The 27,092-nt window shown below is 41.9% G+C and overlaps 1 protein-coding gene across 1 annotated transcript; it reads right to left on the bottom strand.

Annotated features, from left to right (window-relative positions):
- Positions 1–10,368: 10,368 nt before the first annotated feature.
- LOC146797831 (zinc finger BED domain-containing protein 5-like) lies at positions 10,369–22,714 on the bottom strand. Its single transcript, XM_085627663.1, has 2 exons — positions 21,845–22,714; positions 10,369–10,482 (listed from the first exon to the last, which is right to left on the bottom strand). Exons 1-2 carry the CDS (start codon positions 22,712–22,714, stop codon positions 10,369–10,371), a joined length of 984 nt encoding a protein of 327 aa, XP_085483789.1.
- Positions 22,715–27,092: the final 4,378 nt, after the last annotated feature.

Below are 27,092 nucleotides of genomic sequence, written 5' to 3' on the forward strand. Positions count from 1 at the left end.
CAGTTGATTGGCAGAGTAAGAAGATTGATGAGATCTTGAGACATGCGAAATACTTCAGTGATGAAATTGAGGCGAAGCAAAGAAAGCTGAAGGAGAAAGCAATGTGGGCACAAGTGAAGGTTGCAGAAAGACAAGAAGCACAGCTGGTTGAACAAGCAAATAATCCAGGAAATAGGCCCAGATATGGTACAGGGAAAGGAAAGGGGAACCTAGAAGAAGCGAAGAAAAAATTCCCGTGCCACAACTGTGGACAATTGGGGCATTGGAGATCCGAGTGTACGAATCCACCATTAGTGAATAATGAGAATAAATCCTTGAATCAACAGGTGCAGAACGAAGGGTGTAATCATCAGCAGCAACAGCAGAAGGTTGTCAAGCAGCAGAATCAAGTGCCAAAACCGCCCTTGCCACAGAACAGAGGGTCCCAGAAATATAACCAGGACTCAGGATTCTACAATGATGAACAGGTAAACAAACCGAGACGTACTAATCCAGTACAACAATACTGGCTAAAGAATGAGGGGAGTGAGTCTGAAGGGGACTACTGACGGTGCCGAAGAGAGGAGGAAGAGTGCATACTTGGAGTAACTCTAGAAATAGACCAGGCAGGACCATTTGTAGATGGGAAAATAAATGGGGAAAGTGTTACATTTTTAGTAGACACAGGAGCGACAAGATCAACTGTCAGGTCAGCAGATATAAGAAATCTTCCTCTCTCGGACGATGCAATCCAAGTGGTTGGTGTGTCTAATACACAGATTAAGACTCGTCTTACTGAACCAGTAAGGGTAAGGATAGGGAAATTTTCAGATATGCACCGATTTGTGGTGTGCGACACTAGTCCAGTGAACTTGTTAGGTAGAGACTTATTGTGTAAAATGAATTGCACAATTTTTTGTACTCCGGATGGAATAGCTTTTGAGACACCGGATGAGGATGTCTTATACAGGATGACTCTAGATAATAGAGAAACTGAGATTGTTGGAACATATGCTGTATTTAATCCAGAGGATTTGCCTCAAGAGTTGAGAAATACGGTAAAGGCAGCAGTTTGGGATTTTACTGGAGAAGATGTGGGATTGATGAATAATGTAGATCCAGTAAAGATTACAGTGAAAGAGGGAGTCACTTACCCTAATATCCCACAATACAGATTGACACCAGAGATAATTGAAGGAATAACACCTATAATTGATAAAATGATTCAGCAAGGTGTTTTGAGAGAGTTACTGAGTAGCCCATGTAATTCACCGATAATGGGGCTTAAGAAACCTAATGGGAAGTTCAGGATTGTACAGGATTTGAGAAAAGTTAACAAAATTGTGGTATCATGCTGTCCCATTGTGCCAAATCCATCAGTGATTTTGTATCAGATTCCTCATGATGCTGAATGGTACACAGTTATTGATTTGTGTCATGCTTTCTTTTCAATTCCATTGCATCATGATAGCCACCCGATTTTTGCATTTCGGTTTGGACAGCGTATTTTGGCATGGTGCCGTATCCCACAGGGGTATACAGAGAGTCCTTCAATATTCAATCAGTTGCTGAAGAAATCATTGGAAAGTCTGATCATGCCTGAAAGTTCAGTACTAGTACAATATATCGATGACCTACTTGTGGCATCGAAGACACGTGAAGCCTGTGAAGTAGATACCATAGCTTTATTGAATCATCTGGCAGATGGAGGATTAAAGGTATCTCCAGCCAAATTGCAGTTTTGCAAGAAAGAAGTACATTATCTTGGACACAATATTGAAAAGGGTCTGAGAAAAGTGACGAATGACAGGATCAAAATTATCAGAGGAATGAGAGCCCCAATGACCCAGAGAGAATTGAGAATGTTCCTGGGAATGGTGTATTATTGTCGTCAGTGGATAAGTAATTTTTCCCTGATAGCCAAGCCACTGATTAAATTGACCAAAAGTGAAGTGAAAGACCCATTGGAATTGAATGCAGAACAAATGGCAGCATTCGAAGAATTAAAGAGCAGATTGTGTAAGGCTCCTGCTCTGGGAATACCAGACTATGAGAAGGAGTTTGAACTGTACTGTAGTGAGAGGAATGGATGTGCACTTTCAGTGTTAATCCAGAAACATGGACGTCTGAGGAGGCCAATTGCGTACTTCTCATCAACACTTGACCCAGTAGCTGTGGGTTTACCAGGTTGCCTGAAAGCAGTAGCTGCTACATGCAGAAGCTTGGAACAGAGTGAGGGTATAATAATGGGATATCCTGTACGGGTATTCGTACCTCATGATGTGGCGATTCTTTTGACAAGAAGCAGAACTCAATATATGTCACATAGTCGGCTGACTAAATATGAGAAAATCATTCTGGGAGCATCAAATGTGACTCTTGAGAGATGTGTGAATGTGAATCCAGCGACACTCTTGCCAGATGCTGAGAATGTGAGTGTGAGAGATGATGTTGATCATGATTGCTTGGATGTGCTTGATTACTGTACAAAACCGAGACCAGACATAAGAGATCTGCCACTGCCTGAGAGTGATCATGTGTTGTTTGTGGCTGGATCATGTTTGAGAACAGAGGAAGGTGTGCTGAGTGCAGCATATGCGGTGTGTAAAGTTTCAGAAGTTATGGAAGCTTCATCTTTGAAAGGAGTTACATCTGCTCAAGTAGCTGAATTGGTAGCATTGACAAAAGCTTGCAAGATTGGGAAAAATGTGAGAGTGACAGTAATGACTGATAGTCAGTATGGATTTGGAGTGGTTCACGATTTTGGCCAGCTTTGGCTACAGAGAGGTTTCTTGACTTCGAGTGGAACTCCTATAAAGAATGCTGAAGTGATTGGGAAATTGCTTGAGGCGATACAGCTGCCTAAAGAACTAGCAGTTGTAAAATGTGCTGCTCATGGACAGGGTGATGATTTTGTTACTCTTGGTAATCGGTTTGCAAATGACATAGCACAGTATTGTGCAAAGAACAATCATTCGATTAACAGGGGAAGAGAGAAGGAAATGTCTTTTTGTTCTGTGATGTTTACTAATGTACTGGAAACATGGGATGAGGTGAAACAGTTGCAGGATGAAGCAGGAGATGAGGAAATGAGAGATTGGATCAAAGCAGGTTGTGCTCCAAGAGAAACGGATCATGTTTGGATCTATAGGGATGGAAGACCAGTCATGCCAAATTCTATGTTGTCAACAATGGCAAGAATGTATCATGGCCAGGGACACCTGGGGAGGGATGCTATGATTAGGTCTTTTAAACAGACCTGGTACAATGCAAAATTCAGGCTGATAGCAGAGAGCATCTGTCAAAGATGTTTGATTTGTCTGCAATTCAATACTGGAAAGAAGACAGTGGTAAGCCTAGGAACAATAGGCAGAGAAGGAGGTCCTTTTACCAGAATGCAAATAGATTTAATTGAAATGCCACAAGTCAATAGATTGAGGTATGTTTTAGTGGTAGTCTGTTTGTTCTCAAGGTGGGTGGAAGCATATCCGACTAGGAGAAATGATGGAATAACAGTGGCCAAGTTGCTGTTAAGAGAGTTGATTCCTAGGTACGGGTTCCCAGTGACAATTGAGTCAGACAGAGGAGGACACTTCTACAATGAGCTCATGAGTTTAATTTGTGAAGCATTGAGCATACAGCAGAAGCTACATTGTGCATACAGGCCAGAGGCTTCTGGCGTTGTTGAGAAAATGAACGGCACAATCAAAAACAGAATTGGTAAGATGTGTTTAGCCACTGGAATGAAATGGCCTGATGTCTTGCCTCTAGTGCTAATGAATATTAGATCTACTCCAGACAGAACTACAGGGTTGAGTCCACATGAAATATTAATGGGACGTGCAATGAGACATGCATTCGTGCCTGTCAACAAGTTGATGACATTAACTGATGACATGATTTTGGATTACTGTAAAGGCCTGGCTGACGCAGTTCATTCTGTGTTTCACCAGGTTGGAGAAGACGCCACTACACTTGAAAAGAAGCAATCCCATGATCTGAGACCAGGGGACTGGGTGAGAATAAAAGTACACAGGAGAAGAAATTGCTTGGTTCCAAGGTGGGGAAGGCCAAGACAAGTCATTCTGACTACGACGACTGCTGTGAAGTGTGCTGGAGTGAAGAACTGGGTTCATGCAAGTCATACTTTGAGAGTTCCAAATCCAAAGGATGGGACTGGGAAGGAGTACTTTGAAGAGTCAGATTCCAGTGATGATGCAGACACTGAAACAGTGAGAAGAAAAAAGAATCCTGAAAGGGGGGAAGGAGAGTCAGAAAGAGAGTCAGGTGATTCTTTTTTCTTACCAAGAGAGGCTTCAAGAGGAACATTGAGAACCTCAGAGGAGAGTTCGGATTCTGTAAGAGTGCCTGAAGTTCCAACAAGCAGTGGAGAAAATAAAGAGAAAGAGGGAAAAGAAAGGAGCAGTTCCACAGAGACTACACTTGAGTCAAATGAAGAGATTGAGAATTCATCTGAGATTACTTCTGAAGAAGTAGGGTCAGAAGAAGATAGAAAGGGACAGATTGCGGAAGACCCCCGAGGAGGTGTAGGGAACATTCCTGATAAGCTAGGTGAAGGGACAAGTAGACAGCAAGAAGATTGCGTGTCGGAGACCCGAGAAGGGACAGTAGTAGGGAAATCTCAATCAGTGGGGAAGAAGACTGTGGAAAAAGAGAAAATTGCTAAAGAACAAGAGGCAAATGAGACAGAATCGGATGAGAGTGAGAATGAGAAACCAGAGGGTCGAGTTCTGAGAAAGAGAATTTGGATTGGAGAAAGAAACAATAGAGAAGTGAAACAGAAAAGGAGTGTAAAGGGAGATCTTTGGCCTAACAAGATAAAGAGGCTGAGATATCGACTGACACGAGTGAATTCATCGAAAGCTGAGCAGGTGAACGAGGTGTCGAGTCAGAATCAAGCAAAAGGTGAAAAACAAAAGGAATCAAAAGAACCAGAGGAGATCAAGAGAATCAGACAACCCAACCAGAAGTATAGGTCACCGGAATGGACGTATGTGGCACTGTCTGAAGAAGAAGAAGAGGCAGAAAGTCAGGGAATTCCAGAGGGGACCTTACGGAGAGTGGTTGAGGAGGAGAAAACTGTTGGAATCCTGAAAGTTATCTTGACTGACATTGAAGAAGAGACAGATGTTCAGGATATTCAGGATCTGATACAATTTGATGTTGCTGAAGAAGAAGTGAAAAGTGATGAAAATCCAAATTGAGTGAACTAAAGGAGTCACTCGGAGAAGAGTGAAGAAGAAGAAATCTAAAAATTAACAGATTGTGATAATCTAGTGTACTAGGGATTCAGTAGTGGAGTAGTAGAGGCTAAGTCAAAAGACACAGTCAAAGAAGTAAAATGGCTAACACAGAAAATGATCAAAGTAGATGTACCTTCCTAAAAAGATGGTGCAAAATGTGCTGCTGCTGTACAGGATTATTAATGCTACTATGGAGTGTTCTTGCTTTATTAGTTACTTTTAGAGTTACAATAGATACTTTGGGAATACATACTGAGAATATGACTAATATAGAGAAGAGTTCACGGAAAGTAGTACCAACTAGAATTAGCAATATATACATACACAAGGATAGGTCAATTAATGATTTTTCTAGCAATGTTTTTTCAAAATTGTTGTATGAATACGTAAAGACAATGGAAGTAAGGGATTGCTACGTCTGTATGCAATTACCTGCATCCGTTTCAGAGGGAGTTACCTATCATCATCTTCCAGCTACGTATGGAATTTCATGTAGTGTGTTAAGTAGTATTTTTTATCTATTAGGGAAAATAGATTATGATATGTCTAATAAGGATAACATTTTTGGGCAATTGCCTATGAATAAGAAACTGAATCCTGCTAAAGAAGCTAACATTTTTGGTGAGATTTTTATTGAAACAGAAGAATTAACATTAGATTACATTTTTAGAAACAATTTAACTTGTAGTTTGAAAGAAGAAGAAAAAGCTTTCCTAGACATGGTAGAGAAAAGGAGAATGAGCATGCATGAAAAGGCAGGAGGATATAAAATGAGTGAGACAGTGTGGGACATTGAGATGGGAAAAGAGTTGAAGAATGGGGCCAGTCCAACTTTGGCTTTAGATGCACCACAGAAGGGTAAACTATGCATTACCAGAAGGAAATCCCAATGTGATAATAATTTTGTTGGGACTAGTGAGTGCCATGATACATACTTTATTGCAACGGGATGGGGATTCAAAGGAGGAGAAGATCCAGTTTTCCCGGGAGTGTATTATATTTGTGGGAATAAGGCTTATTACAGGTTGCCTGACCATTGGTATGGCACATGTTATGTTGGCCTGGTCTTTCCAAAGATTTTTCATATGGATAGGATAGAAGATGCAGAACAAATTAATTTACTAACACGCTTTAAGAGAGAAACTTGGTCAGAAATTGTAGGAGATATTTTTGGAGCTTTGATTCCAGCAGTGGGAATTTCACTAAATGCATATGGAATTCGGAAGCTGTCAACAGTGGTGGATTGTTTATCGACAAGTACCGCTGGAGGGTTTCTGTTGGTAAATACAGAAATGGTTGCCTTACGCGCCATGTCAATGCAAAATCGACTTGCCCTTGATATTCTATTGGCAAAGGAGGGTGGAGTCTGTGGAATGCTGAAAGTTCAACATTGTTGCACTTACATTCCTGATGAAAGCAAAGATCTAAAGGTCTGTATCAAAAATATTACTGATTTGCATGAAGAATTAGTACCACTGGAAGCTGAAAGTATCTGGACTAAAATGGCTAATAAGATGATTGCTGTTAAGAATTTTATTGCTAAGATAGGTAGTACCATTTTTGGTAAGATATTATTTCCATTGACATGTGTGATTGTTGCTTTATTGATTCTTAGATTAGGGTGTTTATGTTGCAGATACAGGAGAAGTAAAAAGAAAATAGTAAAAGAAAATGTTGAAAAGAGACAAAAGAGGTCAAAAAGAGACCCACAAGAAATAGAATTAGAGGAATTTAGAGAGAGCATGTATTTTGAAACTAAAAGAGATGATGAAAGAGAAACTGGTGTTTAATGTAAACACAAAAAGACATTTGAATTTCTCCTAGGAAGAAGGGGACTACATTTTTTGGGTTGGATTTTTGTGGTGATGATATATCACCAAAGAGGGGATTGCTGGAGCAGGGTTTTCTATTTAAACTCAAACTTCAGTTTATATTTCTATATGTCATGATTAAAATTACTAACAATTAATTATTTAGTATTAATTTTTGTCGAGTGTTTTAATTAATCAACCTTACTAATGAAAGAATTATACGTGGGAATGCAATTGCATGGCTTAATTAATACGTGAACTAAGTTGGTGAGCAAATTAATTAAATATGTGTGGCTAAAGTGCTATTTGTCTGGCTGGATCCTACACTCTCCTTCACCAGCCACACGAAGAAGGTTGCAGCTACCTGTTATGGTATTCTGCGAGGGCTGAGACCGGTCCTCAAATTCTTCGACCCCCCTACTCGGCAACTGGTGGTCCAAGCCTCCATTCTTTCTCGGCTGGACTATGGGAGTGCGCTGCTGCTCGGAGTGAATCAGGCGGAGGCTACTAGATTGCAAAGGGTGCAGAATGCCGCGGCGCGAGCCATCGTTGGCCTTCCTAGACAGTGCTCTGTCTCTGCAGTTTTGACCTCTCTCCATTGGCTGCTGGTCAGACAGAGAATTAAATTTAAGGCTCTCTGCCTGACATTTAAAATCTTGAAGCTTTCCTCTCCTCCAGCCCTCGCTAAGCTTGTTTCCTCCTATGTTCCTACGCGGTCTCTTAGATCGGAATTTCTCCATCTGGCGGCCAACACACGGTTTAGACTGAGTAGGATGGGAGGTCGCTCCTTTCGAGTACTAGCAGCAGGATTATGGAATTCTCTCCCTGTCCATATTCGAGCCCTGAACAGCCTTATTTCTTTTAGGCGCGCCATAAAAACTTTTTTGTTCCCAACTGCTGACTGATTCCTTCCTCTCCTTCCCAGCATCGATTTGTTGTGTTGTGGTACCTGATCAGGCGCCGGGACGCCCCTTGGCTGGGGCAGCTGCGCGCCTTATAAAAATGACTAACATAACATAACATAACATTATGTGTTTGCGCTTTAAAATAATATGCTTTAATGCTTCTTTATGTCGCAAATGGCTAGATAGTTACATACACATAAGGGTATTAGTGGGAATTAACACTGAATAATCAATACGATGTAGTAACGTTGTTTTGTGTTTCTTTTAATTAAGATTGCCCATTTTGGCCTATTGAGAAATGGCCGACATTTACAGCCTGCATTTGAGTAGATGAAATGTGAAGAGAGGCCTCGCTGAATATGGTTGAAAATATGACCTCGGCCTCTGTCTGAGCTAAAAGTTACGAAAGGACAGCAGCTCTGGGCTTCTCGCCAGATATCCTTGCAGGAGAACAATTGTCACAAATGAACATTTTGATAAACTGGCGGTGGTTTCACTATAATTCCGGAGAAGAGCATCTATGGATGTTGCGGATTTAGTTTGTGCTTCCTTCTTCCGTGTTTTCATTTTTGAGATATTCAAGAGCGGAGATTTTTCTAAATGTTGCGAGCCAACATCCTTTCCTGCTCGCTCTGCTCAACGGACGCTTGGAGCTTGTTTGTAACTTTTAATGTGTAAGTTTTGGTATAAATATTGTTAGACTAGAGAGGGTCTTAGGCCACTTCTTCCTGAACTTATGCTCAAGAGGATCGATGCTGATTGAGAGGACGGCGACTCGGGAGACTCTACTGAGAGACCTGTCCTGACCTAAAATACGACATTTAGCTAGAATAGGTAACTATGAGAATAATGATTTTGCTATTGGATTACTTTCATTTGAACTAATTTAGATAAAAAAACCTTTGTTTGAATTACAGTGTCGGGTGGTTATTTCTTTGTCATTTATTGAGATCTCAAATGTGTTTAGACTGTTTTAAATCATGACTCGAGACAAATCAATTAGGTTGCATTGACCTCAGTTTAGATGCAGATTAATTTAGGAGTTCTCTCGTATATTCAGTGTGGATAGAGTAATAGAATGAATATTGGTGTGATGGGCCCTAGCGTATGGTGAGTGTATGTGTGTATGACTGTGAAATTACTCTGTCCGTGGAAGTAGGGGGAATTTATAAGCTCTGATCTGCAGCAGTATCACTTCCTGAACTTCTGCGTAGAGATGCACAGGTTGTTTGATCGAAAAGCACATCAGCTGTCTCTGGACAAAGAACTCCTTTCTCTCAAGCAAGGCATGCAGGACCTGCTCACTTACATAACTACCTTCAACAGGCTAGTGGTGGAGACCGATTGGCCAGTGGAGAAGAGGACATCGCTGTTCTACCAGGGTTTGAGAGGGGAGCTGAAGGACGTCCTAGCTCAGGTGGTACAGTTTGATGGCCACCTGTGATGAGCTTATCGATCTGACAGTCCAGCTCGACCACCGTCTCCAAGAAAGGAAGGGGGACAAACAACGATCAGACACTAATTTCCTTCCTTCGCGTCTTCGCCCAGCCCCCGAAGACCGAACGGCTTCGGTCGAGGGGGCCGAGCCCATGCAGATCGGTGGGATCAGAGGGACCCTCAGTCAAGCAGAACGAGAAAAGTGGAGAAGCCAAAAGCTGTGCTTGTATTGCGGTAAACCTGGTCACTTCATCAAGGAATGCAAAAGCAGACTGAAGACAGCCAGTCAAGGGGGTAAGGAACAAGGACTCTTTCGGTGGTGGACTATACCTCGGAGCATCAGGGAAACTGACACACTCAAACAAGAAGGAGACCCCTTGTTTGAGGCCCACAGCAACCGAGGTCTCTCCAGCAGTAGCCAACACTCTCCAATCTTCCGTCGCTCATATGAACATTTGTGTCGTGTTGGACTTACCCTCTGAGGTGACGGTGGTGGTTCATGCCCTGTTGGATTCTGGGGCGACGGGTAGCTTCATTGACCAACAGTACGCCCGAGAACTCCACATACCCTGCGAACAAAAGGAAACACCCGAAAAGGTGAAAGCCGTAGATGGCTCTGCTCTAACTTCCGGCCCAGTGCGGTTTCATACAAAAGCGATTACGATGCAGATCGGAGGGAATCACTTCGAGGACATACAGTTCGATTTAATCGACGCTCCACAGTTTAAGCTCATAATGGGGATGCCTTGGCTAACGCTTCACGATCCCTTGGTGCGATGGGCCGCTCGTACCGTTTCTTTGACCTCTCCCTTTTGTCGGGAGCACTGCACCAAGCACCGTCTTTGATAAACAAGAAGCAGGAAGGCTTCTCCCTCACAGGGACTACGATTGTGTTATCGAGCTAGAGGCAGGTGCCAGCATCCCCTGCAGTCGGGTATACGCACTCACGGAGGCCGAAACCACGTACCTGCATCAATACTTAAAGGACATGCTGTCCTCTGGTTTTATACGCCACTTGTCCTCTCCTGCCTCCTCGCCGATCTTTTTCATACCGAAGAAGGAGGGCAGCTTGAGGGCTTGCATAGACTACAGGGCCATTAACAGAGCTACCGTGAAGAACAGGTACCCGCTACCCTTGATCCCTTTTCTCCTGGACCAATTGAAGACGGCCAAGGTCTTTATCCAACTTAGAATGGACACAGGGCGCGTTTGCACAATGGTGAAGGAAGGGGGCGGGCCTGAGGTGACATGTGTGCATAGAAGAAGTTACATGTGAAACCGTTGACACAAAAGGCTGGTTTTTTCAACTAATTTTCAATTTTTTCCTATATTTAACTGTTAGTTTCTATAAAGACACCTTGAAGGATCTACACAAAAGACCCTTTGCTGAATTCAGAATTTTGTCTACTTTTCCAAAATGTATAGCTTTCTTGGATCCACTATTGCTTTCATACACATTTCTACCATTAACTGGAAGGAGGTCGAAAGCACAAAAAATAGCAAAAATAGGCAATGTCCCAGAAAAATGCCAAAACTGTGTAAAAAATGTTGGTTTTCTGACAAAAGTCTGCTTGTCCCTGAAAGCTGGGAAGATGGCAATTTCAGCACCACAACCTCTTTTTTAATACCATTTGCAGGGTAAAAACCAGATGCTTTCATCTGTGGTCCTTTTTTTGCATTTTTCCCCCAAAAAACAAACTTTTGCTATATTTTGGCTAATTTCTGGGTCCCCTCCAGGGGAATCCACAAACCCTGAGTACCTTTAGAATTCCCATGATGTTGTAAAAAAAGGACGCAAATTTGGCGTAGATACCTTATGTTGTCAAAAAGCTACAGGGACCTAAGCGCAAACTACCACAAATAGCTAAAAAAAGGCTTAGCACAGGGGGGTGGGGGAAAGGCCTAGCAGCGAAGGGGTTAATTCCCACAATCATAAATATTTATCTATAAATATGTAAATAAATAAATATAAATAAATACATATATAGTCTTATAAATGCAATTCATCTGTCTTAAAACCAGGTAAAAAACTTTGTTGATGGTAAAAAAAGATTTTTTCTTTCTAAAAGCTCATTATCAAAATTTCATTGTAAGAAAATGTGCAAACTTTCAGATCAAAATCATTTATCAGTTGTGGACAAACCAATAAAAGAGAGTACATATTTGTTAGGGTCCAACTGCGCATAGAATTGATGATTTGTTGGAAGACTACCTCATTCCACCGTATACCATTTTCAGTAAGACCGTTAAACCTGGCCAATGAGACCCCTGAAATTCTAAGCAGTAGGTAAGGTGGTGGTATGCGATAACAGATTTAAACACGGAAATTAACGGAGGCTGCTACTCTGCTAGATTATTTATAAATATGTATACAGGTCCTCAATTGTGTTTAATCCCTCTGGCTGCTTAGTGTCTAGCTCCAGGATGTAATGAGTCTCTAGGTGTCTCAGCTTCCCTTCTCGGTCTCCCCCTCTCCTTTGTGGCGGGACGGTATCTATGACGTAGTACTTACTTGAGATGTTTTAGGTTGCTCCCGTGATTTCTTTAAAGTGTCTGGCCACTGGGTAATGTGGGTCATTGTTGATTATCGCCCTAGTGTGCTGAAGAACCCTCTTATGTGCCGCCAATTTTGTGCTGCCGATGTATGCCAGCTTACAGCTGCATTCTAACACATACACCGCAAAGTCGGTTCTACATGTGAGATGGTATTTAATTATCTGTGGCTTGTCACTGAAAGCAGTTAAATAGGATGTTCTATTGCTTTCATATAAGCATGCTTTGCAGTTAGAGCATTTAAAAAATCCCTTTCTTTCAGTGAGCCAACTCTCTACATCATTGTGCTCTGGACTGCTCTTCACTAAAACATTCGCCATAGATACTGATTTCCTGTATGTTATCGAAGGAAATCTAGGAAGGGAACTGCCTATAATAGGATATTCCCTAACTATGGGTCAATTGCGCTGGATGATTTTGCGCAGTTGCTGTTCCTGTTTAGAGAAGGTCAAGATAAGTCTGACTGGTTCAGTGGAAACCGCTAGACTTTCGTCAGTGGATTTCTGAGAATGATCTTTATACTGTACCAGATCTTCCCTAGACAGAGCCCTGGATTTGCGGATGGCTGCATCTATGGTTTTGATGTTATATCCCCGCTGCAGAAAGCGTATCTTACTACCTGACTGATGTTTTTCCAAGTCTTTTTTAATGCTGCAAATCCTGCGTAAACGCAGCATTTCCCCATAGGGGATGCTATGGATTAGATGAGGGGGGTGTGCACTGGACGCATATATATATATTTTCACTAAAAAAAACATAGGTTTAAGGGGCGTTATAGTTAGCTGGACATTTCCCTCGTACAAAACCCTGGAAAATCCCCAATTATAGTTAATTCAGCTAACTATAACTCGCGCCCCCACAATGCACTGCTGATGACGTCACATATTACATCACTCATGACATGGTCAGTGACATCACTGATGACATCTCAAATGACATCACTGATGACGTCATCCAGTGAGTCTGTGTTTCTGTAAAGTTTTAATATGTTTAATATATATAGGGAAAGGCCTGTTGAAGAATGAGTGGGTGTACAAGTGTGTGAATGGATGATTTTCTAGGTGCGTAACTGACTCTATAAGTGAGTCATTAAATGTATCTTACTGCAGACTAGTGACTAAACTGTGTGAATGTCTGTATGTGTCTGTGTGTTGGTGTATAAGTGGCTGCATGGTTTTGTGAATACCTATATGAGTGTCTATATGGGTTATTGATTGGTTGTCTGAGTATCTGTATGGGTGCCTGAGTGTTTGTGTGGGTAGGGTGTGTGTGACTCTGTGCATAGATGTGTGATTCTATGGTGCATGGTTTTAAGAGTGCAACTGTGATGGACTGTATGGTTGGGTGAGTGTATGTATGAGTGTGTTAGTGATTTAATGTATATCTCAGTTTTACATGTGTCAGTAACTACATATGTGAAATGCAGTGTATATGTGTGTAAGAGTACATAACTATCTATATGTGAGAGTGTGTGATTGAGGGAGTGCCTGTATGGATGAGTGTGTGCTTGTATTAGTAATTTTATAAGTGTCAGAATGTGTTAGTATTTTTATGAGTAAGTGAACTTGAGTGTGTTTAACTGTATTGGTGAGTAAATTGGACTGTGATTAATTATTTGTATGACTCACTAGGTGAGTCAGTACCTCAATGGATGATTGGCGGTGTGTGAGTGTCTATATAGGTGTATAAATGCATATGATAGTCCTGTACGGAGTGACTGTACAGGTGAGTGAGTGGAGATGTATGTAGACCTAAGAGTCAATGAGTGGGTATGTAGTTATTGGTATTGGAAAATCTATGGTTTTCAAAATGGCTAACTGAAATTTTGAGTCGGTGTATCAAAGGTTATATTAGGGTGTGAGAAGATGCACTAATTTATCACATGGATGACGTCATCAGTGATGTCATCAGTGATGTCATTTAAGATGTCATCAGTGATGTCATCAGTGATGTCACTGACCATGTCATGAGTGATGTAATATGTGACGTCATCAGCAGTGCATTGCGGGGGCGCGAGTTATAGTTAGCTGAACTAACTATAACGGGGGAATTTCTAGGGTTTTGTACGAGGGAAATGTCCAGCTAACCATAACGCCCCTGAAACCTATGTTTTTTTTAGTCAATTTCTAAGGTTTTTTTAAATGCCAATTCCTAACTATAACGCCCCTGAAACCTTTGGTTTTTTCAGTGAATTTCAAAGGTTTTTTAAATGCCAATTCCTAACTTTAACGTGAATGAAACCTATGGTTTTTTAAGTGAATTTCAAAGGTTTTTTAAATGCTAATTCCTATCTATAACTTATCTCTGAAGATATCATGTTTAATGATTTTGATTGAATTTCTATATTTTTCAAATTCAGTGTGTCAATTTCATTAATTATCTTTTTTTTAAAATACTTTTTTATCACCATTTTTCAATTAATTCTTTTAAAAATTAAAAAATATTATTTGAACTTAATGGGTTTTTCAAACATATTTTTTTATATTTTTTTAACTATATGTTCAAAACTGTATTTTATATATTTTTTTAAATGCTTTTAGATCCGCGCACTATTCACACCTTTCTCGATCCCCACGCATGGTAAGCGTTGGGTACGTGTTTAGTGCGCGATCGCAATGCGACCGGTATGCGACTCCCAGCCTATACGCGACACGTTCGATGTATGTAACGTGACGTTTACGCGCTTCCGCGATGCGTCCTCTGCGTCTATGACGCGGTAGGTGCGCGGATCCCACGAAGTATTTAACATTTAAAAAAACATATGTATGTATTTCATGTGAATATTAATTGAAGACAAACTCTAAACTAGTCGTAAAACAATTTTTTTTTACATCTAATCCTATAAAAAAAATTTATTCAATTTCGCGGATGCGCGCTGGGTGCGTGCTGCGTACGCGCAGGGTGCGCGGATCCCATGTGACCTGCAAAAAAAGAGATTTGATTGGTTCATTACACTTCCTCTTCTAACTATTGAAAGACCCCACCCATTTCAATCATTCTTCTTTGACCTTCTTTAGAGCACCATCTCTTTGGAGAGAAGAAGATTTTTCAGACTAAGTTTACATGTAGCTCTAACTTTTTTCAACCAAAAATGGCTTCAGGGCAGCAGGCATCACCTGCATCACCTCCTACTTCTGAGGATGAATTTTTGCCAGAAGCACCACCCAAAAAACTTTTTTCTTCAGTGGTGTGGAATTTTTTTACTTTTCCTGAGGGACAGAATAAGACCAATGCCACCTTGGTCACGTGCAAGATTTGCAAAAGAGTCCTGTCGAGAGGGGATCCTAACAAGAAATACTCTTGCGGCACGGCAAGTATGATGAAGCACATGAGGACCCTTCATCCGAACAATCTTGCACAAGAAGAGTGCCGACGGATGAGAAACACTCCTGCTCCTGCGCCATCCACCTCATCGCAGCCGAGCACATCAAGAGTGCATCCATCAGCCCAAACCTTGGACATCCGTCCTCAATGTCAATTTTTAAAAGTGCTCTGCACTAAGTGCAATAAGACTTTGTGCTATGGTGAGAAGTCAATCGATCTGATCTGCCGCCGGCAAGAAAGTCACATTTGCTAGGTTTTTTTTGGTTTTTTTTATTGTTCCCTGAAGTTCATTGTTTGGTTTCTCCTGTTTTGTTTTTTTTTTTTGCAGAAAAACCAAAAAAAATAAAAAATTGTTCAGAAAACCCCCAAAAAATTATAAAAGAAGAAAAAACTAACTTTCCTGGTTTAAAAAAAGAGCTAAATTTCTTTGTTAGTGTTAGTTTAGATGAATGTATGTGTAGTATGTAATTGACTGAATGAATGCATTAGTAGCGTATGGTGAATGTATAAGTGCAGAACTATGAGGAAGTGCTGCAGCATCACACAGTAACCTCTTTAACTGCAGTGTGCTGTAGTACTTCCGAAGCACAGGGATGCAACATATGTACATAAATAAGTTGCAAATCTATTCTTCTCTCTGCACGGCTGCTTAAACTGCAGCCATGTGGTGACACAGGCACCCTTGCACCATAGTGCAAGGACATCTGTGTCATGTGCTGTTTGTTTTTCTGCAGGAAGACACACCTTCCTGCACAAAAACAATGAGAAAATGCATTTTTCTTCTTCAATGTATGCTGAACGTTTTACCATGCATTGAAGATATAAAAATGTGGAGAAATTAAAACAATTCTCCTTGTTGTGCTTTCCTACACCAATTTTAGAATGGTGCAGCATTCACACACATATCGAGATTTATGATTTCTGATAAATCTAGACATGTGTCTTGTTCTATGAGTATTAAGTGCAATCATGCACAACAACACTTATAGAACACCCTTTCAACACAAAGTGGTGAGCATGTTATATTTACATGGAGTATAAAAAGTGCACAGAGTGCCTTTTCCTCTCTTTGTAAATATGAAAGAGTATCTTGCACAATAACTATATTACAAAAAGTGACATATTTCCGTTTTTAAATGTCCTTGCGAATGATAGAAGGTAAGCACAGAGTTTTGTCTGCAAAGATGTTCAAAGAAGAATGATTGAAATGACTGCGGTCCTTCAACAGCTAAAATGGGAAATATTATAAACCCCTCAAATCTCTTTTTTTGCAGGTCACATGATATCTGATTATGGTCAGATTTCAAAACTACATAAACAGAGTGTTTTTAGAAACGTGTTTAAACTTTGTAGCTTCTTGCAGGCCTCTTCATTCTGCATATTGAGACTTAGTTAAACTTACCTTCACAGTAATAGGAATAAAAAATGGTATACATTTTTTTCTGTTTTGCATTCAAATATAAATTCATATAAATTGCTTATTTTAAAATTTGGATCTGTGAAAGAAAAGGAAAAAGAATTCCAACATGTAATAATACATTTTTTACAACACAGCATAATTTCCACAAAGTAATTTTTTTGCCTTTTTTGCTGTTCTCAGAATATATTATATTTCACTAAAAATAGTGATTTCAATCGTACTCATCTCTTAACAGCGGGCAAAAAAAACACAATCTCAAAGATTGTTAAAAAAAACAACAACATGCCATTCTCAAAATACAAATCACAGATATATAAAATGCACACAGCTAACAATTTTTTTAAACTTTAACTTACAAAAACTGTAAATAATGTCGCTATAAAATATTCACCAAATCTAAAGTTGAATTTTTGGAGGATGCACCACGCCCACAACGTTTTCCTTCAGTGATGTGGAAATTTTCTACTTTTCTCGAGGGGCAAACAAAGACCAATACCACCTTTCTCATGCACAAGATTTTCAAAAGAGTTCTGTTACGAGGGGATCCTAACAAAAAATACTCATGCGGCACAGCAAGTATGATGAAACACCTAAGGACCCTTCATCCAAACAATCTTGCACGAGAAGAGTGCAAACAGATGAGAAACACTCCTGTTCTGTATCTGTAAAAAAGAATCACAAATAAATGTATATTAATAACTTTCAAAATAATACTATTCCACTACTGTACAAACACATTTTATATAAATAGTGACTAAGAAACTATAGCCCTGAACCACAAGTGTGACGATGGTTAAAAACACTACATGCATAGTGCATTCTACTTTGAAGCAGTTCATGCCCTAAAGCCTACCTCACTAAAACTCTACATGCTAACTGACTAAATGATTACAGTACTATAAGGAGACACTCTGGGTGAGTGACAGGGTGTTTGCTAGAAGAGTATGAATACTAACTAGGGAATTGAAGGCGTGAAACACAACTGTGTAGGTGATTAGAGGACTGCATCCATACTGCATAGGCATTTAAAGCAGTCCATGTGCTAAGGCCTGGCTGTGAGAAGTTGGCCTGGCATATGCTGTTCCTAGTTATAGGGACACCTTGCACCAGTCCAATTCGACTCTTATTGATGATAGGTTTAAGACAACCTTTAAAGAAAGCTATCCTAGTGGTAGCTGTGGAGAGCAGCCTTCAGGCTAAGTCTTGAAGGAGTGTTAAGCTTATTGTTTTACCATAATAACCTCTTGAATAACCAAATGAAAGAGTAGCCCACACAGGTATATATATAAAATATATGTATTTATTCTAGACAGAATCCCACAGTCGCTTTATGTGACTAGTGGCAAAGTTACACTTCAAACAAGCATTTATAAACACAATAAATAGCACAGAAATCAATGGGCCCCAGGGGGGGACCAAACCATATACTAAAATAGTGGTATAAGAACCACGACAATTCTACAGGCAATGCCTAGGGCATTCAGGATCGCTTGCCCCTTCAGAATCCACCCACAGTTATGAGGAAGGGGACCCACGGGAGATGCGTGCAGTGCAAAGAGCTGCTATCGGGATCTCAATGTTAGCCTATGGAGAATGTCGCGGTTTGAAATAAACAGATTAAAAATACTTCTAGCAGGAGTACAAAGTTACAACTTTAGACTTAAGCTTTTGAGATGCCCACAACCCCGAGAGTACCGAGGTACCACTGTTACCTGCCCCAGGGAAGCCGGGTGCATAGGTCGTTTCTGCAGTCGGGTCGCGGGCTGATTTTCAATGGGAAAATAGTCAAAAGTTCTGCTAGCCAAAAGCGTCGATGATGCCGTGAAGATCAAAGATGTGAAGAATGTAGAGAAGAACCTGAAAGCAGAGGGGACAGAGTCTGGGTCACGGCAAAGTGACCAGGAGGCTCAAAGCAAAGAGCCCTTCGATGTCGGGTGCTTCAGGTGAGAGGTGCTGTTGCTTGGATCTGCAGCCACGGGCTCCGGGAGGCTTCAAGGAAGGCCAGCTTCCGGAGGGCGACTGTCCTACGTCGGATGAGGGTCGCTGTGGTGTTAGTGTCCGGATTGGATCCACTAAGCCTTGGCAATCGCAACCCACGAAGAATAAACAAATCAGCTACAGTGCAGACCCACGAGGTCTGGGAGAGGTCTCCTTCAAGGAGACTGTAGAGCCAGCCTGGAACAACCAGGGGAACTCTTGTTTTTAAAGATAGACCTCCGCTAGGGCCCACAAGTCGAGAGACAAGGGACCGCGGGAGGCGGCAATTTGGCGTGCGTAAAAGGGCACCCACGGGCCACCGGAGGGGACTAGGCCGCTGATCTTTGGCACAATTGCTGTAGAGTGGTTGGCTCGTGAACGGGCCAAAGCACAACTTCCCCACTGGTCAGGGTCATGTGCTATGCAAGAGGTGGCTGGCGTCTCGGGGTATTGGGGATCTCGGCACCCACGCGGTCCACGGTGCCCAAACTCGTTGAGCACACTCACTGGCCTCTGGGATGCGCTGGAAACCCACCTCAAGGGTTCTGGAAGTCGTTGAAGTTCGTGAGAGCAACGAAGTTCCAGCCGGGTCACTTGCAGTGTTTCAGGTGCCTGCCAAGCAGGGGGATAACTCCTTTATCCCAAGGGAGATTTCTTCAGTCAGCTGGGCAGCAGCTCGTCGAAGGTCGGTTCTGTAAAGTTCCAAATTAATCTGAGGCTCTGGGGCCACGTTATTCACCTTTATCCCCAAGATTAGGGGAGTGTCCAGAGTAGTGTCCACCAATGGCTGGTGAGGCGGGAAAGGGTGGCTACACCCTCTCCCCTTTGTGTGTTTCCCGCCTGGGCAAGGGGCAGGATGCCCCTGAACCGGTTCCAAGCGGTGTATGCAGAATTAGGTCTCTGCAGCTGCCTACGTGCAACTCTGAAAGGACATTTGGTGCACCCACCCTGTTCCAATCCACATTATCCTGCCTGGGGAGATGCTAGCACCTCCCTGCCACAGAAGCCCTATTGTCCAGCTGGCGAGGCTGGGGTTTTCCCCAGCAACAGCCAGCCAGGGTCGTGTAGGTGGCGGGCAGTAGCCATTTTGTGAAACTTGTGCACTTTTAAATTGGTGTCTAAATTCTACCGCTTTTCCCATATCGCCCTTCTAGCAAGGGGGAATCGTACCCTCATGCCCATGGCTGGACTGGGGGTATGATTCCTACATGTTTGACACCAAACACAATATGGTTCTGTGTAGCCATTCTCAAGTTATCGCTATATCGCAATAGACTTATAATGCGGTTAAGAGTTTACGATTTTACGAAGGTTGCAGAGAGGCCCTACTCATGTAGGGGTCCCCCCTCACACATACCTCAGCACCCTGCCCTGTAGGATTACCAAGGCCTGCTATAGGGGTGACCTATGAGAGTATATGTGTTGTAATGGGGTGGGATATAGGGTACCTATATCCCTGTAAGGGGTGCTAGCACCACCTTACCCAGACTACAGTAGTGGTCTGGTGGTGTCAGTTTGTATGGCAGTCCCAGGGTGGCACAATAAGTGCTGCAGCCCTGGTAGGCCTACTGGGGGACCCATGCCCTGGGTACCTAGGGTACCATCTACAAGGGACTGTTAGGGCATGCCCAGCATCCAATTAGGTTTGTACCTAGAGTACTCACATCAGTTTTAGGGAGAGCACAGATAGGCTGGGGTCCTGGATAGCAGGATCCCAGCCAGACTAGTCAAAAACCACTCAAATACCAGGCAAAAAGTTGGGGGCAACCATTAGTCAGATTCCGGTCTCCTACACTGGCTCACTGCATGTCTACTTGGGTACTGACTGAATGATTAGAGTACAGCAAGGAGAGTGCCTAGGTGAATGTATAAGTGCTAGGCTTTTCGCACAGGGAATGGATTAGTACTTGGTACTGAATGGGTCACTAGAGCAGTGTTTTTCAACCTTTTTTGGGCAAAGGCACACTTGTTTCATGAAAAAAATCACGAGGCACACCACCATTAGAAAATGTTAAAAAATTTAACTCTGTGCCTATATTGACTATATATAAAGTAATTCTCTTGAATAGGAATCAAATAAACACAAAGAAAGTATTTTATAATTACTTTATTATGAAATAGTAAGTAAACAGAAATATGAAAAATTATAAAATACTTTATTGATCAGTGCACAACCTGGGCCTGTTTGGCTGAACACAAAGCTGATATTCTGGCTGGAATCGAAGAAAGACACACATGTAGCTCTTCGTCAACAGCTCTCAGTCTCTCTCTGTATTTAGTTTTTATAGCAATCATGCTTGAAAAGCTCATCTCACACAGATATGTAGTGGAAAATGGGAGCAATGTCAAAATAGCTTTGTTTGCCAGAAGGGGGAACTCCTTGGCAGTATCCAACCAAAAACTGTCCAAAGGTAGATCAGCAAATCTTAGCTTGAAACCACGATTTTGTCTCAGTTCAGTTAGTTCCTCCTGCTCCTGTAAAGTCATGTCCTTTCCACCAACTGATGCTGAGCTATAAGGGTCCCTAACCCAGTCAAGGCATTCAGTGGAGACTGAAGAGAAATAAAATGACAACTTCTCCTCGAGAGTTTTTAAATGTTTAACTATTATCTCACACAGTGCAGCAGTGTGAACACCTTGCCATTGCTTGGTGAGTGTGAACATTTCAAGATTGCCACTTTCCACGTGTTGATGCCAGAGTTGCACCTTTGAACGGAATCCATTTATTTGATCTGTCCTTGTAAGCAGGTTTTCGTTTCGGCCTTGCATTCGTGTGTTCAGTTCATTCAGATGATGAAATATATCTGCCAGGTATGCCAGCCTTGCACACCACTCATCACTTGCAAGCAGCTTTGCGTAATCTGACCTCTCATTTGTCAGAAACACTTTAAGTTCCTCCCGCAGCTCATACACACGAACCAAGACCTTGCCACGCGACAACCACCGGACCTCCGTATGAAACAGCAAGGTTTTATGCTTCGCTCCCATCTCCTCACACAAAGCTGCAAATATGCGACTTTTCAGGGGTCGTGACTTTACAAAGTTTACCATGCGCACAACATCATCCAACACATGAACTAGGTCTGCTGGTAAAGTCTTGGCTACGAGGGCCTCACGGTGTAAAAAACAATGCGTAACAATCACATCTGGATTTCTTTCCTTCACTCTGCTTACAAAGCCTTTGGTGCGCCCGACCATGGCTGCAGCTCCATCGGTGCAGATACTTGTGCAGTTTTCCCACTTAAGTCCTCCTTGTTCAAGGTATTCTGATGTGACCCGAAACATTTCTTCTCCTGTTGTTTTTTCTGGCAATGCCTTGCAAAAAAAGAAGTTTTCTCTAATTGCATCACCATCAACAAAACGCACATTGGCCAAGAGTTGAGCATGTCCACTGATATCAGTAGACTCGTCAAGTTGCAATGCAAATTTCTCACTGATACGGATCTTTTCCAAAACCACACTTTCGATGTCTGCAGACATGTCATTAATACGTCTGGAAATTGTGTTGTCTGAGAGAGGGACTTTGGCTATTTCCTTAGCTGCTTCAGGTCCGAGCATCTCCTCTACAATAGCTTTGCAGGCGGGAAGTATTAATGTCTCTGCCACAGTGTGCGACTTTTTTGACTTGGCTATAAGTTCAGCAACTTGATAGCTAGCTTTAAGAGCTCTTTCATTTACCTTTGTGGTTTTTCTCATGAAAGTTGCCTGTTTCTCCGTGTTTTCACGCAGGCGAACAAAATAGTCCGCATTCTTGTTTTGAAGCGAAGGGTGTTTCGTTTGGAGATGGCGTTTAAGTTTGCTTGGGACCATAGCACTGTTAGCTAGCTTTTCACCACACACCACGCACAGTGGAGTTGGTTTGTTTGCATCTCCGGTGAAAGTAAATCCAAATGAAATATAGCTTTCGCTATATTGCCTTGTGCCAGAGAATTTGCTTGAGCTAACCATCTTTGTTTTCTTTTGATCCCCACTCATACTTGGGCTCTCATCTGGCTCCAAATTTTGTTCAGAGTCCAGTTCTTTCCTTTTCAAAAACGTGTCCATCACTGCAGTATCTCACTGTCACTCAGTACTTACTGCGCTTGTCTCCTCCAGATAGCCGCTGTCCGTCACACTCAGCACTCTTCTGCGCATGTCTCCATCCAGATCCATCAGTCAGCGCTCTTCTGCTCTTCTGCTCATGTTTCCTCCAAATCCAGATCCATTGGCGCTCTTCTGCTCATCGGCGATCTACTGCGATGTCTCCTCCTGTCCTCCTCCTGTTAGTGTAACAGTGACACCGGAGCTATTTATAGTCCTTAACATCAGTGGTGGGATTCAAAAATTTTAGTAACCAGTTCCGACATTCAAGCATGGTTTAATATTTTTTTCTTTATGGCAAACAAAAACGTTGCGGACCGTTCTCTGCTCAGCGGGGATCGATCCCCTGATCCCCGCTGAGCCGGCGGATGACAGCTCCGTCTCCGCACTGTGTGCGGAGAGGGAGATGCCAGAGCCCCGCTGCTCTCTATGGGGAATTGGATGAGAGCGGACCGCCTGTCCGCTCTCATCCGATCCCATCCGATCTGATCCCCACCCAGGACAGATGGAAAATAGGCACAGGTGATGGAATAAGCATGGCACAGATGGTATACTATACTATAGGCATGGCACAGATGGTACTATAGGCATGAGGAGGAGGAGGACTGACAGGAGGACTCACTTACCGGGCTGCTGCTGCACAGGGCTGGACTCACTCGTCTCTCTTCCGAGACCCGACCGTGACCGACTGGTTCCAGATGACCTCCTCACCTCACGCTGCACCTGCGGCCTGGTCTGGATCCGGATGCGGTCTCTCTGCAGTGCCGACTCCCGCCGAGTCCTGGTCTCCGTCCGTCTCCTCCTGCTCCGGTCCTCCTGGTGACTCGAGTCGCTCACTAGTGTGCCGCGGAACAGTGGTTGAAAAACACTGCACTAGAGGAGTGCAAAGGCAGTGACAAGATGTTTGCTGGACTGTATGGATACTGACAAGGAAATTGAAAGTGTGAAAGACAAGTGTCTAGGTGGTTAGAAGACTGCATGCATAGTGGATAGGGGTTTGAAGCAGTCCATGTGCTAAGGCCTGGCTCAGTGCATGAATACTTAGGCACTGACTGAATGATTAGAGTACTGCAAAGATAGTATCTTGGTGAATTTATAAGTGAGTTTTCGCACAGTGAATGGATTAGTACATGATGCTTAATAAGGTCACTAGAGGACTGCAAGGGGAGTGACAGGGTGTTTGCTGGAAGTGTATGGATACTGACTGGGGAATGGAAGGTGTGAAAGACAAGTGTGTAGGTGGTTAGAGGACTGCATGCATAGTGGATAGGGGTTTGAAGAAGTCCATGTGCTAAGGCCTGGCTCAGTGCATGAATACTTAGGCAGTGACTGAATCATTAGAGTACTGGAAAGAGAGTGTCTTGGTGAATTTATAAGTGTTTGGGTTTTGGCACAGTGAATGGATTAGTACATGGTGTTGAATGGGTCGTTAGAGGACTGCAAAGGGAGTGACAGGGTGTTTCCTGGAAGTGTGTGGATACTGACAAGGGAATTGAAGGTGTAAAAGACAAGTGTATAGTATGTTAGAACACTACATGCATACTGCATAGACATTTGAAGCAGTCTATTTGGTACTTAGAAACTGGCTAAATAATCAGACTACTTCTAGGACAGTGCTTGGGTAAAACTTTTACATTTTCAGTTCTGCCACAGTGAAGAGAATAGTACATGGTTTTGCACCTTAGTGTCAAACCCTGACTCATTTTAGCAATGCATAAGCAAAGACTAGCTTCTAATGCTACTAAAACTTGACAACATGACAGGTTCTAAAAAATACACGATGTTACCAAATGCTTCTCTCACAGTGGTTCCCAAATGCACAAAGACTCACAATGTGATTCTAGACAACAACCACTATACCTAGGAGTTTACCAAAAATCATTCACTACTGTGGAAGTGGTAAGGGAACTGCACACAATCTTCATATTTCAGGACTGCACTTTTGTGTCAAAGCCTGACTCATTTAATCAAAGCATAAGCAAAGACTGGCTTCTAATGCTACTAAAACTTGACAACATGACCGGTTTTAAAACTGTTATCTGTCAGCAAATACACGATGTTACCAAATGTTTCTCTCACAATCCTTACCCAAATGTACACAGACTCACAGTGTGATTTTAGACAAGCAACACTATCCTAGGAGTTTACCAAAACTCATTCACTAGTCTAGAAGAGTTAATGGTACTGCACACAATCTACATATTTAAGTACAGCACATCAGTGTCAAAGCATGACTCATTTAATCAACGCATAAGCAAAGACTGGATTCTAATACTACTAAAACTTCACAACATGACAAGTTATCTGTCAGCAAATACATGATGTCACCAAATGCTTCTCTCACAGTGATCCCAAATACACACTAACTCACAGTGTGATTCTAGACAAGCACCACTATCCCTAGGAGTTTACCAAAACTCATTCACTACAGTGCAAGTGGTAAGGGAACTGCACACAATCTTCATATTTCAGGACTGCACTTTTCTGTCAAACCCTGACTCATTTAATCAAAGCATAAGCCATAACGGTCTTCTAATGCTACTAAAACTTCACAACATGACAGGTTAAAACAGTTATCTGTCAGCAAATACACGATGTTACCAAATGCTTCTCTCACAGTGGTTCCCAAATGCACACATACTCACTGTGTGATTCTAGACAAACAACACTATCCCTTGCACTATACCAAAACACATTTCTTCATCTAGAAGTACTACATTTTAGTATAGAAACATAACATAACTCATTTCACAAATTCATAAACAATGACTGGTTTCTAATTCTACTAAAATATAAAAACAGCACAGTTATCTGTCTGCAAACACATGAAAAACACAAATGCTTATCACAGAATGGTTTCTACATGCACACACGCTGTCAATAAGATTGTAGAGAAAAAAAATATTCCCTACACTTTAGCAGGAGATATACATTAGTCAGATTAAAATCAAAATAGTCTACATACTTCCCCTCACAATTAAATAACTCATCTTTCAAGTTATTTTGTAGATTAAGAAGTATATCAGTCACTCACCATATTTTCTTTTACAGAATCTCTGCACTGTGCACCTCTCAGCAAAAACAAAGAATGGAAAAGTTTCCCTTTCATTTTCCACACATATACATGTAAACATCAAAGCACAATCCTTCACACATAAACTCAAAAGCAAACACACATTTCTATTGGTTAAACATTTCAACCCTTTCCAACTGAAATACATTTCAACCCTTCCCCCAATCTGCCTTCTGCCTGTTACCATAGAAACAGGTCATGGAACTGCACTGAGCACACAGGTCAGAAGTTCAGCACACAATGTTCCTACACAAGAGAGGAAGTGTGCTTCACTTTTCAACATATCAGCTAATCATATATAATGTTCCTTACAATCTGTTTTTGTTAACCAATAAGAATCATACCTTTAAAAAACAGAAGTATACACCCTACCTTTTAGTGTAAAAAGTAGTCATACAGCCAATGATTTTTTGTCTTTTTTTAAAAAAATCCGTGGATCCGCGTACCCAACGCGATAGGATGCGCGCATTGTGCGCGCATTTCGCAGTTTAAAAAAAAAAAAAAAGGGGGCCCCTGGGTTCCTTCTGGGACCCCCTAAGCACCTCTAGAGGGTCAGAGTATTTCCACTCTGCCCCCTTTATATGTTTTACACACTTATTCCCCTTGCTTCTTCAGCCTCGCTTCTACCGAGGCAGAAAATGTCCGCCAACAGTTCCTGGTTTCAAATGTAGAGAGACACTCGGGGAGGGTGCGCGTCCGGTGCGTGTACAGTCCGCGGATCCTCCACGGCCATAGATATTTATGTACTTTTAACTCTAATTTTCTCAGGAACTACTGAATGGATTCACACCATTTATGCAAAAGGCACGAGTCTGAACTGAGGACTACCTCTTTGCCAAATTTGGTGTCATTCCGTTCAGCGGTTCGAGCTGTAGCTGCAACAACAGATCCTATGGGAAATTGCATGGGGAAAACGTGTTTTGGGACCCCCTTTTTTCTCGACCCCGCTTGTCGAATCACCACAAAACTTTCAGGGTAGGAGCGGAGTGGAACTTGCCAAAAGTTTTGAAAATTTCGTGAGGATTCGTCAACCGGCGCCAGACTTATTGGGAATAGAATGTTGCGGATTTCCTATGGAAAATAGGTCCTAACTATAACTACCTACTGGCAACCGCCAGTTGGTAACATATATATATATATATATATATATATATATATATATATATATATATATATATATATATATATATATATATATATATATACATATATTATCTACTGGCGGCCGCCAGTAGATAGTTATAGTTACAACCTAGTTTCCATAGGAAA

The sequence above is a fragment of the Triturus cristatus genome, chromosome 9, assembly GCF_964204655.1.
Source record: "Triturus cristatus chromosome 9, aTriCri1.1, whole genome shotgun sequence".
NCBI classification, from domain to species: Eukaryota; Metazoa; Chordata; class Amphibia; order Caudata; family Salamandridae; genus Triturus; species Triturus cristatus.

Bases quoted from the DNA above. Each gene is read 5' to 3' on its own strand.
- LOC146797831 (XM_085627663.1), bottom strand. From the start codon at position 22,714: ATGGACACGTTTTTGAAAAGGAAAGAACTGGACTCTGAACAAAATTTG. The intron at 10,483-21,844 runs GTAAGCAGAGTG...ATGGCCCTGTAG, and splicing joins TCGGGCGCACCAAAGGCTTT to TCTATGCAAGCCCTCAAGCT.